The 13,427-nt window shown below is 38.4% G+C and overlaps 1 protein-coding gene across 2 annotated transcripts in view; it reads right to left on the bottom strand.

Moving 5' to 3' along the window:
- LOC128011371 (neural cell adhesion molecule L1.1) overlaps positions 1–13,427 on the bottom strand; it is a gene marked incomplete at its 3' end in the record, with an annotated part of 50,806 nt that overhangs the window by 16,489 nt on the left and 20,890 nt on the right. Inside the window, 14 exon segments of one of the 2 annotated variants that reach the window (XM_052593700.1) lie at positions 172–273; positions 355–482; positions 801–960; positions 1,289–1,449; positions 1,624–1,735; positions 1,926–2,069; positions 3,635–3,766; positions 3,861–4,045; positions 5,325–5,439; positions 7,358–7,528; positions 7,640–7,765; positions 8,783–8,952; positions 9,627–9,729; positions 10,958–10,972. In XM_052593700.1, coding sequence (XP_052449660.1) covers positions 172–273; positions 355–482; positions 801–960; positions 1,289–1,449; positions 1,624–1,735; positions 1,926–2,069; positions 3,635–3,766; positions 3,861–4,045; positions 5,325–5,439; positions 7,358–7,528; positions 7,640–7,765; positions 8,783–8,952; positions 9,627–9,729; positions 10,958–10,972 — 1,824 coding nt within the window. 2 annotated transcript variants of the gene reach the window in all.

Genomic DNA, 13,427 nt, shown 5'->3' with positions numbered 1-13,427 from the left:
ATATAACACACATACTGTAAATAAACTGCTGGCACTATAAGAAGTTTATAAAAAAAACAGAGCTCAAAAGTCTCTTAACTTTCTAAGGATGTATAATGGTGTCAGGATTGAGTCAACAGAATACAAGTGGTGGGCTGTTGTGAGCAGACTCAAAGATTTGATTTCGATTACCAGATATAGGACTGTTGTTTTCAGCGCCTGGCATCCAGGACAACGTGACACTACGTTCCTTCTTTTCAGACAGCTCCAGAGAGTGAGGAGAACCGGGCTTATCTGAGGAGCGTCCAACACATTAGCATCTTTCAGAAGCAAGGCAATGTCAAAGATTGTGTGTGGTGTCAGTGACAGACTCACCCAGAACAACGATGGAGCCGGTAGCGCTGACCGAGTCCAGTTTAGTGCTGATCTCACAGCTGTAGATTCCTGAGTCCTCCATCTGAACATCAGTGATCTTCAGAGAACCATCGGGGGATTCAGTGTATCTGCAACCATTGAAATCACAAACTATAAACACCAGCAAATTCACTGCGGGAAATGATGTTCTTATGACTGGCTAGTTTTGGCAGCAGTGAGCTGTCGCCGTGTGTGATGCTCTCGTACTCATGGGATTGTTTTACTCGGTTAGACACGCTGATATAGGCATCTCAAAAGAGAGCGGCCAGTGAACTTTTACACAATATTTACTCAAACACAAAAACAAACCGATTTAACAGGAAGTTAGCTTTGACATCACTTTTGTTAACTGCCGATTGGCTGATAAGCTCAAAATAGCAGCGATACGTTTTATGTGCTGTGTTTACTTGTCATCATTAGCAGATGATGTGATCTTGTGTTTGTCCTTCTTCCACTGAATTGTGGGTTGTTTTAACATGTGGTCCACTGTAAATCTGCACTGCAAAACAGCATCATCTCCTCGTAAAACCCGCAGGTCCTGAGGAGGGTCCACAATCTTAGTTCTGTCTGGAGACAATAACATGAAACGACATTCATATTACCCATTTCAACTCATTAATGTGACATACAGAAGAAAGATTCAATGATTCAAAGACTTGAATGTGTTTTTGCACTAGGTTTTTGGACTACTTCACTCCTTCAACCCACATTGTAGGGAACATTTTGGCTAGGATTTGCAATCATCTTTTGCTGTTTGCTATTGTTACTACAATCTAATATATTAATGTCAACCAGAATTTTCATCAACAATACTTTTGAATGGCACTATGCATAAAAAATAAAATAAAAACCCTTCATTCTGAAATGCGAAAGGTTTGCACGGAGTTAGACTTACTCAAGACCACCAGCTCAGCACTGATGCTCCTGTTGCTGTGTCTCACTGAGCACGTGTACATGCTGCTGTCCTCTTCACTCACGTCACTGATCTGAAGATTTCCATCGCTCGTCTGAGACATTTTAGCATTGGCCAGAGCTGGACCAGAGTTGGTAATCTGCCTGCATACACAAATAAAACAAATTATATTTGTATTATAAAAATGGGTCTTTTCTTCAATCATCAAACACTTCAAAGACGACAAAAAACGTAAATGAAAACTGATTTATCATGTCACAATCCCTTTAAAACATAGCAAATGTGTTTGGAAACCAAAACCTAAAGCCCACGCTCACCAGTCGACTTTGGGTTGTGGGGAGCCAAACGTGCGGCACTGCAGCAGAACCGTTTGCCCTTCTGTGGCCTCGTACTTGAGATCGTCTTCTGTCAGGATCTGAGGAGGCAGCTCTGGGACACAGACGGGAAGTGCTTTACTACATATAGCACCAAAAAGATTCACATTTTCCACATGCTTGTTGGCATGAATCCATTCATTTTTAAGAACAAACCCTCATTCATTCTGGAGTGACCCAACCTTTCTACAGCGTGGAGCAAATCATGCAACTAACCGAAGCGCACTGGATTAAACGGTGCTCACCAACTACATGGACATGTGTGTTGATCAGGATATTGCCGTGTTTATTGGTGGCCTCGCACTGATAGACCGCCGTATCGCTGTACTGAACGTCAGTCAGGATCAGTGTCCCTGAGCTCACATGCCGTCTCGGGTCCGGGTCTGTCCCTGCCACACACAGAGCCAAGACAAACTAAACCTCAGACTTGACTAGACGTGAACCACAGAAGTCCACAAAGAGAAAAGGGTCTCATAAGTGTTAGGAAAACAATGACACATTTCCTATTGGGTGGCATTTACCAAAGAAAAAATCAATTAGATCATTCAGAATTAATGTTTAGGACAATTTCCTGACATAAATATATACTTGTTTAAACACTTCTCTATTCCTCTTATGTCCTTCAATTTGACCCAACACTGCAAAGACATGTCAACTGACACCAAGGAGCCGGAGATGTTTGCAGCTTCACAAAAATAGAACTAGATAAAACTAATAAACACATATATTTGATATTTTCACTAAATCTGAAACACTTTTGTAAAGCGTCAATCTAAGGTAGGGTTGCCACCTCCAGCGATTCAAGATAATTCACGACTCAACTCTCATTAAAACAACAGCAACAACAAAATGATCAGTGAGGAACTCATAGCTCAACAATAAACCATGAGAAAACATGCTCAAGTTGTAAACTTACAGCAGAAAACATTCATATTGTTATTTTCAATTTGATAGTTTAGAATTATTAATTATTAGTTTTTTTTTTTTTTTTGACATTTCTGCAGCTGTTACCTGGATGGGATTAATTTTTTTTTTTTTTTTTTTTATCTTTTCGGTTGAATTAGGACTACATTATTATGCAATTATTTGTCCCATTTTCATGTAAACAATTTAGTTTTTTTTTTTTTTTTTTTTTAATGCCAAATTGTTTATATCTCAACCGCTGCTTGTAACTTCCATAGTAAGGTAAAAACAAAACATCTGTTTGAATGCTTCTCTGTAAACTGCGCATTCATCAGTTAAGGACAGAAACATTGCTAACTTGCCCACTCTGCCCTACATCTGGAGAGTCTTGTGTTCAAAAATGCAAAAACCACACAGGTTTGTTTACCTGTGAAAGAGCTTTAATGGCACACATTATGGTGACTCCGTCACTATGAAAATAAAGACGACAAAATCACACGCAAAATGAACTTCTCTAATACTTCTTATGAAATTGATTACATTATAATTGCTATTATTATTATAAACAGTGCAGAATACTTAACGTTTATTCAAATGTGTTGGATTTTGTTAAATACGGGACAAAAGGATGAACAAAAAGATGCGTTTCCTATCACACCATTATGGGACACATCATTTTTCCTTTGAACTCTGGATGATAGCATATTTTAAGGGTTGGGTGGCAACCCTAATTTAAGGACACATAAGATGAAGTAGTGAGGCTATGCACCAGATGGCAGTATAAAAGAGAAAGTCATGGTTGAACTACAGAAAGCGCAGAATTCACTTCTAAATTGACCTACAGGATATTCATGTAATTAGCCACCTGGTGATGCTGTCAACGGTGTCAAAGTTTTTTGGTTCATTCAGGTATATTTCTTTAACATAGTAATAAAGCCTTTAAAACTACACAAAGTAAGTAGACAGAGACTAAGAAATGTATTTCTGGGCTCACTGAGAGCTCTTTGGGTCTCATCAGTGGATCAGTGTTTGGTTGGGCATCTGTTGGTACCTGCGATGGGAGCGCCGTTGATGCTCCATGTGATGTTTGGGGTGGGAATCCCCTCAGCCTGACAGTCCAGCCTCACAGTCTCTCCTGGGGCGTACAGGTGGTTCTCGGGACGCCTGGTCCAGTACGGAGCAGCTGCCAACAATAACCACCACTCAAACTGTTAGAAAAGCATGTGATCTGTTGTATTATATACTGTGTCAGCGTGTGAGGAGTGTGTGTGTCTTACCCTCTACCGTCACAGCGTAGTGGTGTTTAACAGAGCCCTGGCTGTTTTGGGCAGTGCATGTGTACTCGCCATCATCTGCCTCCGACACGCTCTCGATCTGGAGCCAGCGCTTGTATTTGAGCATCCGGACCCGCGCCGGAGACAGAGGACTGTCCATCCGTTCCCACTGCACCTCTGGAGTGGGGCTTAAACAGAAGCAAAGTGATCCTTAAAGACTGCTGCTACCCCAGTCCAATGAGATCAGCATCTCTGACTGATCCCTCTCCAGCGCTCAGACCAAGAACTCATGATAAACTGAGCAACAATCTAATTCATATTAATGCTCTGATCCTGCTCTTTGAAAGCTGCTGTTGATAAAATCATCTGCTAAATGAATGAATGTAAATGTGAATTTGTTTGATTTTACCACATGTTGTCTTTATGTACTCAAGACAAAAATAAAGAGAGAATATTAAAAAGCAGTTATTTTACCTTCCCAGTAAACGCTTGCTCTGCAAACACCAGTCACAGCTTGAAGTGTTTTGGGTTTTAGTATCAGTATATTAGTCTTAAGGTTATCTATAAGACAGTCTGCTCCAAAACAGTGACAAAATGTGCATTTAGAAGACGTAAGCATTCGAAATTGGCAGTTCGTCACTTCCAACAAAATGGCTCAACAAATTTTTTTGATGTCACATCATACTTCATCTTCTCATCAAAACTTTTGACCAATCAAATTCTCTCTAGTGTGACAGTGGAAATAAGCGTTCGATTGGTGCAAATGATTTCAGTTAAACATCGTTATCGGCATATATTAAAAACATTTACAACTACACAGCCTTGCATGATTATGACCACGATTTTGTTTTACTAAGAGTTTCATATTGAATCTAGGGGTAAGCTATTAGACTGTAGCTGTCAAATGCAGCTTTACTGAGCTCTGACTTGAACAGATATAAACAGAACGCTACTGGCTATTTTTAAAAAGGGGGAGAGGCTTCTAGATATGTCCTGCCCGCTCTTCCTGTTTCAGTTGAAATTACGTCACCATATAGAATAATGCTGCGTGTTTCAAGGCACTTCAGGGGACCTTTAATGTGGCTGTTTCTACTTGGGTGATTATTGTCACAATATTACATATGTATAATATCCATTATAGGCTGCATGTCTTGTTACCTGTTTATTGGATTTATGTGTGCTCTGTTTAGTCATGTGTCAGTGCTGTCTTTGTCTTGAGAAGAATGGTTGATGAACGCTCTGTGCATTGAATATTGAAGTCTGTAAACTGATGGTAAGGCTTGGAATGTGATTTCTGAACTTCAGAGAGCAGCAGCAGATGTTTAAACTGACAAAACACTTGTAAACCACAGTAAATGCGTTCAGTACATTTCCAAGTCACATGTTACTTGGCTGATTATTTTTGTGGTTGTCCGCTGAAGTGTAATGTCTGATTGTGAACTGACAGAACACTGGCTGAATACTCACAGGCCTTCTGGGATGCACTCTAGAGTCAGCGTTTGACCCCTGAGCACCAGGTAAGAGCTGTGGGATCCCGCTGGCTTCTGCAGCTGGGGACGCCGGTTCTTCAACACAGAATTAGCTGTGGAAACCGAAGAACACATTTAAGTGTGTAACGTATGTAACCCTGCATGGTTCCCTGAGGAGAGACTGAGGAACTGTGTCATAGATGTGAACATTTAATAAAATTATAATAAAAATGTTATTTGTTTTATAAACAAACAAAAAAAAAATGACCATAATCGGTTCCAAATCCTAGAGCTTTACTTTGGTGAAGTGTTTTAAATGCTGTCCATAATTCTTTTTTTTTTTTTTTTTTATTTTTTTTTTATTAAAAGTCTAAGTAAAATAAAACTTAAAAATAAATAAATAATTAATTAATAAAAAAGATTTCTGATTTTGTTGTTTTTCTAGCAATACATTTATTACGGCATTAGCTGCCCTTTACCTGTGTTATTTATTTCTTTATTTGAGACCCTGGACTACAAAACAAGTCCTAAGTGTACATTTGTTAAAATTGAGATTTATACATCATCTGAAAGCTAAAAAAAAAAAAAAAAAAAAAAGCTCTCTGTTGATGTCTGGTTTGTTAGGAGGACAATATTTGTCCAAGATACAACTATTTGAAAGTCTGAGGGTGCAAAAAAACATTTACAAATATCTTCATGCAACATGATCTTTACTTAATATTTTTGATATTTTATCATTTGTAAATCTCTTTGGATAAAAGCATCTGCTAAATGACTAAATGTAAATGTAATGTCCTAATGATGTTTGGCATAAAAGAAAAATCTATTATTTTGACCCATACAATGTGTTTTTGGCTATTGCTACAAATATACCCCAGAGACTGCTTTTGTGCTCCAGGGCCACATTTGTTCATTTTAAGGGTATAATCCTCACCCCACCCAAACTTCATGGCTCAGTACATTTTTTATAACATGCTTATACAAAGTTAACAAATAATTCTAATAAAAAGCAATAACAAATACTATTTGCTCATTAGTATCCATATGTTGCCATTACAATGCTTAGACAAAGTCCTGTAACTGCTCGCAGTGCTAGTATTACTCATATATTTTTTTCAGTCATCCTCTTTGGACTATATACTGTTAGAAAAGATGGATGTTGAGTCTCCACTTCCTTCCACTATAGAAAAGTGAAGTGAAAACTTAATTTGGAGCCTGAGACTGCGGAGTAGTGATCACAATCATGACACCACACCCTGGTTTTATAGCATCAAATAACATACATCAGTATGATATAGAAAAAAAGATTGATGGAAATAATCTTAGGGAAAATGTTTTTGAAGTGTAATTAGATCATTTAGTTTACATGGAAAGGTTTATAAGGTAAGGTTTTTTATAAACTAATTTTACTTTGTTGGATCAGCAGCTATGCTAATGATGTCTGTATTTTGTTTCTCTGTTTCGCCACGGGATGTGTAACTAGGATTTACACAAGCTCCAGTCTGGATCCAGAACACCTGAGAAGAGATGAAGCTGACCCTCAGAGGACCTCAGATGATGCTAACCCTGAATCAACAAACAGAACTAACAAATATTGCTAAATGTGTGACTGAATCATATAATAACTTAATTAATAATATTGATAGTTCATCGTCTAGCTGACTACGTCTTGTATTATTATTATTATTATTTTTATTTTTTCTAAAATCCTGTCAAATGTGCACAAACTACTAGCTACTACTAAATATTGTAGAAAAATAATTTTCTGTAAAGTTGCTTTGTAACGATTTGTTTTGTAAAAAGCGCTATACAAATAAACTTGAATTGAATTGAATTGAAAGTTTATGATGACCTTTCCTTCAGTCAGCCACCAGGCTTCACTTTACACACTTGCTTTTGGACATGCTTCAACTCGCTTCTATTGGTTTTGTGTTGTAAAGCATAACCTGGGTTTTGTTCCTAAGTCAAATCCTAATATTACTTGATCTGAAACAGAGAGTATGTGACTGGATTAGAGGAGAGTCTACACACAGGGTGTGACGCTGATGGAGATGCGCTCTTTAGGGAGGATGACGCTGGCGTTGATGTAGTGGGCATTGCAGGTGTAGTCTTCTCTGCTGTCATTGACTAGTAAGTTGGCAAAGTAAAGATTTCCATCAAGACTAGTGGTCACCCGCTCATTCAGAGGGATGTGGCGCAGCTCTGAACAACAAACAAATAAATGAATAAAGAGAGAGAGAGAGATAATTAATCAATTCAAGTGTTATGCAGGGCAATCGAGTTTGGCAAAAGTAGATTCAATAGAAGACTTACGCATGTCCATCCAGTGTATTTTGGGAGTGACAGAGCTCTTGGGAGGGTTACAGTAGAGGACTGCGCTGTCTCCCTCCTCAAACGATCTTGTTTTCTGCCTCTTCTCTTTGGCCAAGGTTGGGATGGCTGTGAAAGAGCCAGAAGAATGTATCCAAGGTTATCCAGGCATCTTTTGCATGTGAATTCAATTAGTGAAGAATGGCTTAATGGAGACCTCAAGCTCGCTCTTGATCTGAATACTGACCGGATCTCTCTGGAGCCATAATGTCTGCTCACTAACTGAGATATTGATCTGTCTTTCATTTTGTTTTCTCCAGCTGGCTTAACACACACATCCATAATGGACCTGAATTCAGTCTTGGCTCTTTCTTTTTTGTATGTATGTGACAGTCAGTGCTGAGAAGGTTACTTTGGGGTAATTAGTACTAGTTCAGTTACTTTATGAAATGAATGTAACTAAATACATTTTATTACTTTTTCTATTGTATTATTTCTAGTGAATATGTGAAACTGTTGAAAGGGTAAACCTTACATTGGACTCAACACTAATTACTATCAATATCCTACATCACTTGAATTAAGATTCATTTTAAAACACAGCCACCACAAAATCAGACTTCAGCACCTCTTTTAACTCTGAGATCATTCTGAGGTTAAATAAAGATTTATAATCATAAGATTTAGTTTAATAGCTATGAAGAAACCAAATTGTTGCATAGATATGAACGGAAATGCTGGAAACGAACAATGCCTTTGAAGAAATAACACTAACATTTAACATTTTCGTAAGTAGTTGTAATTTAACTACACATTTTTTTTTTTCTCAGTAACCCGTAACTGACTCTAGTTACATTTATTTAGCATTTTAAAAATGTGATTCCATTACATGTTAGGGTTAGGTGCCAGTTCTGTGCTCGGCACTTGCTGCTGCAGATTTTACTCTCAATCTGTGTTTCATCACCCAGGGTGCGCTTGTTTTCTCCACTCATACTGATGCATGCTGTCATACTGAGCACAGCTGATGACTGTGCCATTGTGGAGAATGGAGAGGCTCATCTGGGTTTCTGTGCACAAGTAACCATGCTGCTTTTCCAGTCGTAACCACTGAGACGTAGTGCTTGTGGCGCTAGAGGAGAGACTCACGCTCTGTGATCAGCTGCGCCAGGTCTGAGACGGCGGTTCCCAGCTCATTGGCCACGTAGCAGCGGTACGAGCCCTGATAGGATCGGAGCTCCTCTTTATCTTCTGCTGTCAGGGTCCCAGACTCAAACAGTTCCCTCTTAAACTCTTTGCCATCTTTGACCCAGCGGAAGCTGTCATAGTAAGGTGAGAAAAGAAAGACAATTTTAAATCTAAAGTGGGACCGATAAGACACGTGTACAGTTGTGCTTGCAAGTTCACTGCCCTGAACTACAGATGTTTCCATATGATCCACAACACAAAATAATGAGCCGTTCGCCTTGGCTTGGTTCTTGATATCATTACCTGGGTGATCCACAACTGTTTGCTTTGTAATAGCTGTGTGTGAGTCCCTTGTTCATCATGTCTGCCCTTCAGTAAAATCCTCCAGCTCCTGACATTCTTTGCTCATCTTTCACATACAGTATGTGAACCCTTTCCATTAGCAACTGTGTGGTTTTCACACTGAGGATGACTGAGCAATTATTGTAAAAGCTTAGCACAAATATCAGGGCTGCCCTGAGTTGTTCCTGGAGATCCACCGTCCCGCAGCATTCAGTCCAAACCCTGCTGCGACACGGCAGGAGAACTGGGCAGCCCTGCTGTATATAGTGATGTCAAAGAGATTATGAATCACCATAAATCATTTACTGTGAAGTCTATGACTTTTCAAGTCCTGGGTGTCTACAATCATGTACATTTTGTTCACATTTACAGTATCTGAAACAATTGGTTCTGATGATTTGACATACAGTAATGTAGCAAAGGGGCTGATGTTCGGCAGAAGGAAGGACCGTGTCAGACTCACCTGGGTGCCGGGTCTCCACTGGCTTCACAGGCCAGAATGACATCATCCAGAGAGAAAGCAGTGTGAGACACGGGCTGAACTGTGATCGTTGGAGCTTGTTTTACTGGGGAAAAGATACAGAATACTCACAAGAAACCATGGTTGTAAGCAGTGTTTTGTGTTAAAGGTAGAGTTCACATCTGCTGGACAATAAATGCTCCTGAACCAAATCAATTTTTCTCATGTTGTTTCCTAAAACACCTTTAAACATTTGAATTAAGTCTGTAAAAATAGTGACCAAATCTATCCATTGTTTTAGTACAAGATTCTTCAAAAGGCGGCCTGCAGGCAACATTAGTCCAAGGAGAGGAAAAATGTTTAGCCTGCGCTCATTTTAAATAATGTGGTATGAAAATTCAAACGCAGCAGCAGAAAACGAGATTACATTGTGTCTAAACCAGACGCATCGCAACAAAAGTACAACAGAACCCATTATAATCAGTGATGCTGATGTGGCACGGCACGACAGAAAACTGATGCCTTGCTCTATTTATGATGCACTGACACCAAGTTCAGATGATCAGTGTAGATAACGATGTGACAGAAGAAATATTATCTTTGTTATGGAATAAACATTAGTTCACAGTGAGTTCACAGTTACAAGTTCACAACATACAAGTTTGCTTTAATTTATATTCAAGATCTGAAGTCAAATATTTTGCTTTCACTATGACTATAAAGATAACGCAACATAATATTCAAACACACATATTAGACTCTTTTAACTTTAATTAAAGCACATAATCATTACCTGATAATTATATTTTGTATGTTATTCCTACTGCGACGTCAGAAAAAGAAAAAAATAAATATCTAAAATAGAATCCTGTTTCGCGTATTGTCGCGAATGGTTAGGACAAAAACTACATGGAAAATATACTATTTATCACATTGTGTCATGTTTGGTTGGGACACACGGTGTGACAGTTTGACATAAATATAGGTATAAAAACATTAATGCTGACATATCTAATAATTGAATGTGCAATTAGGGATGGTGGAGAGAAGAGATCCAGTCTGGAGATGAGCAGGAGCAGCTGATTTGCATGCCAGACATTGAGATCCGACATTTGTTTTTTCTCTCATTTGTTTTTAATATTCAACAGGCAAGTATGTATCTAAATGAAACAGACAACTGAGGAAAAAAATCTGAATATATATCTTGTGAACATCTTGTGACTATTTTAACAAAAGCAACAATAATATAATAATAATTGTAACAATAATACTAATACCACTACTTATAATAATTCAAAGAAATAAAGTAATACAGAGGGATCTGAAGTACTTACGGTTGTTATATGTGTCTGTTAGAGCGCAGAAGGAAGCAGTGAATGAGAGAGAGAGAGAGAGAGAGAGAGAGAGAGAGCACAGGGTTAGGCAGACTCATGCAGCACTGTTGATGTGGGACAGCATCCTAATGAAATGCATTGATCCAAGTGTTTTCCCCAACAAAATGCAGCAAAGAAATCAAATTCCTGAATTATTCAGACAATTATGTCACTCCTTTACACACAATAAACACATTCAAGTAAGGGATTAGTCAACTTTGATTTCATCAGACAGAAGGAGTTCAGCACAATATAACTGGCTGCCTGGAGGAGACAAAGAAATGGAAAGAAATATTTGTTGTGACTAGCTACTCACCTTGCATATGCACAGTTGGGCTGTCAGTTCATTACATAATTAACAAAGGGAAAATTTACAAGTTAAAACGAAGGCATTTTTCCGCCCAGTGGATCAGTGATGAACAGCTCACTGACTGATATAGAATGCAGCTAAATGCAGGACACTGGGACCTGTTCAAGGTTTTTTCTTCTCATATTTATATCATATCACTAGTAATGCGTGCAATATCACCACAAGGACCAGCAGTTCAATGTTCAGAAGGAGCACACCAGACAGCGGCTAACTGTTGTGCTCTGACTAGCAGCTGTCAAGGACCTGTTTTTTTATTTATTGTATTTTTTCTCAAATCGACTTGAATGAGCCCATGAAGTCATATTTACCATGAGGTAGACCAGGGCATCAAACTCAGTTCCTGCAGGGCCACTTTCCTGCAGAGCATAGCCCTAAATCTAATTAAACACACCTGAACCAGCTAACTGAGGTCTTCAGGATTACTAGAAGCTTCCAGGCGAGAGCTTTGTAACTGGTTGTTTGGGGACAGTGGCTCCAGGAGTCATATTTGACTTGTGTTTTATACTTTTCCTTTGTACTCTGTTCCTGTCCCACATTGCCCTTGTTATGTCCTGATGGGTTTCATCTGTTTCTTTTTAGTCTATTAGCCTGTGAATTGAAGCCATTGTGTTTTCAGCATTCCTTGTCAGGTTTTGTGCATTGTTGGATGGGCTGTAAGCATGCTAAGATCTTTCACTGTATTTTGAATAAATCATCTTCAATCTGCTGTCCTTCAACTCTTTCCCCATGTTATGTTATCAGGGCCAGAATTCATGGACAAGCAGAAGCTGACATAGGTGTTTGCAGTGTAAAATTGGTTCATTTTTGTTAGCTATTTTTATCTACAATCATTAGATCTAGAAGCCTGAAGTAAAATGACATAGCGTATTAATTGATCTGAATTAATAACTGAGAAATATCTATGTATAAAGGCCCCGGTATACTTCAAACAAAGTTTGTTTTCGTTCTTCATTTGGGGGCAAAAAGAAGTTCAAAAAGGCTAAATGGCGGTAAACTGTTTCCAAACTTTGCAACACCCCTTGCTACTGGAGGTGGGGTGTAGATTAATGTAAACATGTCACGACGCTCGCGTGTATCCCCTAAAAATCAGAATATTATAGACAAAAGAATAATGATTAGCAGCAGTTCAGAGTCAAGCACCATGTTTTCAATACAAAAGAACCATACCATTACCATAATCAGTCCTTTATAGGAAGTGTGAATTTCTCATAGTCTGAAAACTTTAGCATGTTGTGGAAAAAATATTGGAATTAGTTCGTTACTTTTTCTTATTAGTGTTCATTTATTTTATTAAACTGGATACATTTTTATGCTTTTTTATATTTTACGTGGTGTCATAATTGACTTTGGATAAAAACAAAGGTTTATTATTGTTTGTTCATTTGGCATTTCATTTATTACATACCCTTTACATTCGCTTATTAAAAATAATAGCAGGAGCAGCAGCAGCAGCAGCAGTATGGTGTAACATTTATTTGAAACACATGTATTTATTACTTGCTACTTCATATTTTTACTCTTTCTTTTTATTCTTTTCATGGCTTTGGAAAACTTGTCTCAGATGTTTCTCATAACTCCAGGTCGTCGACATCAAGCAATTTCTTTCTAGGAATTAAATGCTTTCTCTGAATCTTAAAAGTTTCTCCACGAGTGATCGCTCAGATGAAGATTTGTGCCAGCTCAGCTATTTGACACTCCAGTGTATTCATGTTACTAGTGACTAGGCCGGAGATATTGTTCTCTTGCCTGATCTCAATGGAATGAGAAACAAACCGAAGAAATAAATAAATCGGGCGTGAAAGAAGGTGGAGCTGCAGAACACACCCACTGATTGTGTAACCGACATGGACCAATAGAAACTCATAGGTGTTTAGGAGCCAAAACGAACTCCTCCAGGAAGTTTGCTTTAGACAGCTGTTTCAAACTGCTGTAAAAACTCAAAACGAACTTCATGTCGTTCTGATTTTGTTTGAAATGACATCATATCAGTTTGGTTCTTCGATTTTGTTTGAAGTATATCGGGGTCTTAAATATCCCACCCACCGCCCCCCTATTTAATTT

This window comes from Carassius gibelio, chromosome B23 (genome assembly GCF_023724105.1).
Source record: "Carassius gibelio isolate Cgi1373 ecotype wild population from Czech Republic chromosome B23, carGib1.2-hapl.c, whole genome shotgun sequence".
NCBI lineage: Eukaryota > Metazoa > Chordata > Actinopteri > Cypriniformes > Cyprinidae > Carassius > Carassius gibelio.
Note: the sequence above shows the minus strand (reverse complement) of the source record. Positions and strands in the feature narration are given on the sequence as shown.